Source organism: Stegastes partitus, unplaced genomic scaffold (assembly GCF_000690725.1).
Source record: "Stegastes partitus isolate 25-593 unplaced genomic scaffold, Stegastes_partitus-1.0.2 Scaffold1913, whole genome shotgun sequence".
Classification (NCBI taxonomy): Eukaryota; Metazoa; Chordata; class Actinopteri; family Pomacentridae; genus Stegastes; species Stegastes partitus.
The window spans coordinates 30,270-31,510 of record NW_007579644.1 but is presented as its reverse complement, the minus strand read 5'-3'; the positions used below and the strand labels follow the sequence as shown (position 1 = coordinate 31,510).

The following is a 1,241-nucleotide window of genomic DNA, read 5'->3' as shown; positions in this document are numbered from 1 at the left end:
TCAACTCATTCACTGCACCTGGTCAGTGACAAATATATGAACAGTAATTTACCCAACAGCTGCTAAAAACTTCTTTTTCTTTTGTCTGACAGTATAAATAGATTAAATTCATCATTAACACCTCCAACACTATGTCTGTCTCACCTTCCTTCATCACTTCTTCATGTCATTTCCAGCCAGACACCTGCTGGTCAAATATCAAACGACTATAAACCAAAATTGGGTCTGAATGTGATTAATTTGTGGTTTAACCGTCGTTGTTGAGCAGCTGCTTCACATGTTGGTGTCAGTTTGTTTGCTCTCAGCTGAGCTCAGCGCATTAATGAGGTTCATTAGCTCCAGCTTGGTTCAGTGTGCGCCGCCTCCCGCTGACCAGACGCTGCCAATTAACAATTAAAACGCGCTTCGTGGAGGCTATAAGAAACACACACTAAAGCGGCGGCGTTTCATTACAGATTTACTTTACAGATAAGCTTCCAGATCACCTGCAGGAGGAACATGAACGGTGTCCGGGCCGGGAAACCTGCCGAAGCTGCGCCAAAGCCGGTAGTAAAGTGCGCACAGTGTGGAGCGACTTTCACCAAACAGTGGAGGCTGAAGGAGCATGAGACGGCGCACACCGGGGCGGTAAGGCGCACATTTCCTCCGTTTACGCACATATGGACGTAAAACACGACGTAAAATGGCATCTTTGAAAGCTGACGTTGCACCAAAACGTCCACAGCGTCCGTGCGTGTGCGCAATTGCCGGCTGTGGTCGCAGTTTCTCCAGAAAAGCGCACCTGCGCCGCCACATGCTGCAGCACAGAGGCCTCAAACAGTTCAAGTAGGTCAGAAACAATCATTTTTTTTTTGCTCTCCTCTCAGCTGTCCTCTTATTTGTAACTTCCAATTTGTGCAGGTGCAAGGTTGCGAGCTGCGCAAAGAGTTTCGTGCACGCAGGGAAGCTGAAGAGACATGCGCGCTACGCTCATGGAGACAAAAACCAGTACTTCAAGGTTGGTCTGAGCGCGTTTATCCACCAGATGGCGCCACGACATTTGAAGCGTGGTGTGAAACAAGCAGTTTTCAAGCCTTTTTGTCCTCTGAATGTTCTCCTCCTGTAGTGCACGCAGCCCAACTGCTCCTTGACCTTCAGGAAGCGCAGATTGTTTAAGCTGCACTTGCAGGGACATGGAGTTTCTGCTGCCTTCAAGTACGTCTGTGTAATGTCGGATTATTCAGCCTCACAGAGAACAGAGT

General features: G+C 48.3%; 1 protein-coding gene across 1 annotated transcript in view; it reads left to right on the top strand.

Annotated features, from left to right (window-relative positions):
• Positions 1–498: 498 nt before the first annotated feature.
• Positions 499–1,241, top strand: part of 42sp43 (P43 5S RNA-binding protein) — a 4,812-nt gene continuing 4,069 nt past the window's right edge. Inside the window, exons 1-4 of the mRNA XM_008302961.1 lie at positions 499–627; positions 725–825; positions 901–997; positions 1,106–1,194. Of these exons, the coding sequence (XP_008301183.1) occupies positions 499–627; positions 725–825; positions 901–997; positions 1,106–1,194 (416 nt within the window). The remainder of the gene's footprint in view (positions 628–724; positions 826–900; positions 998–1,105; positions 1,195–1,241) is intronic.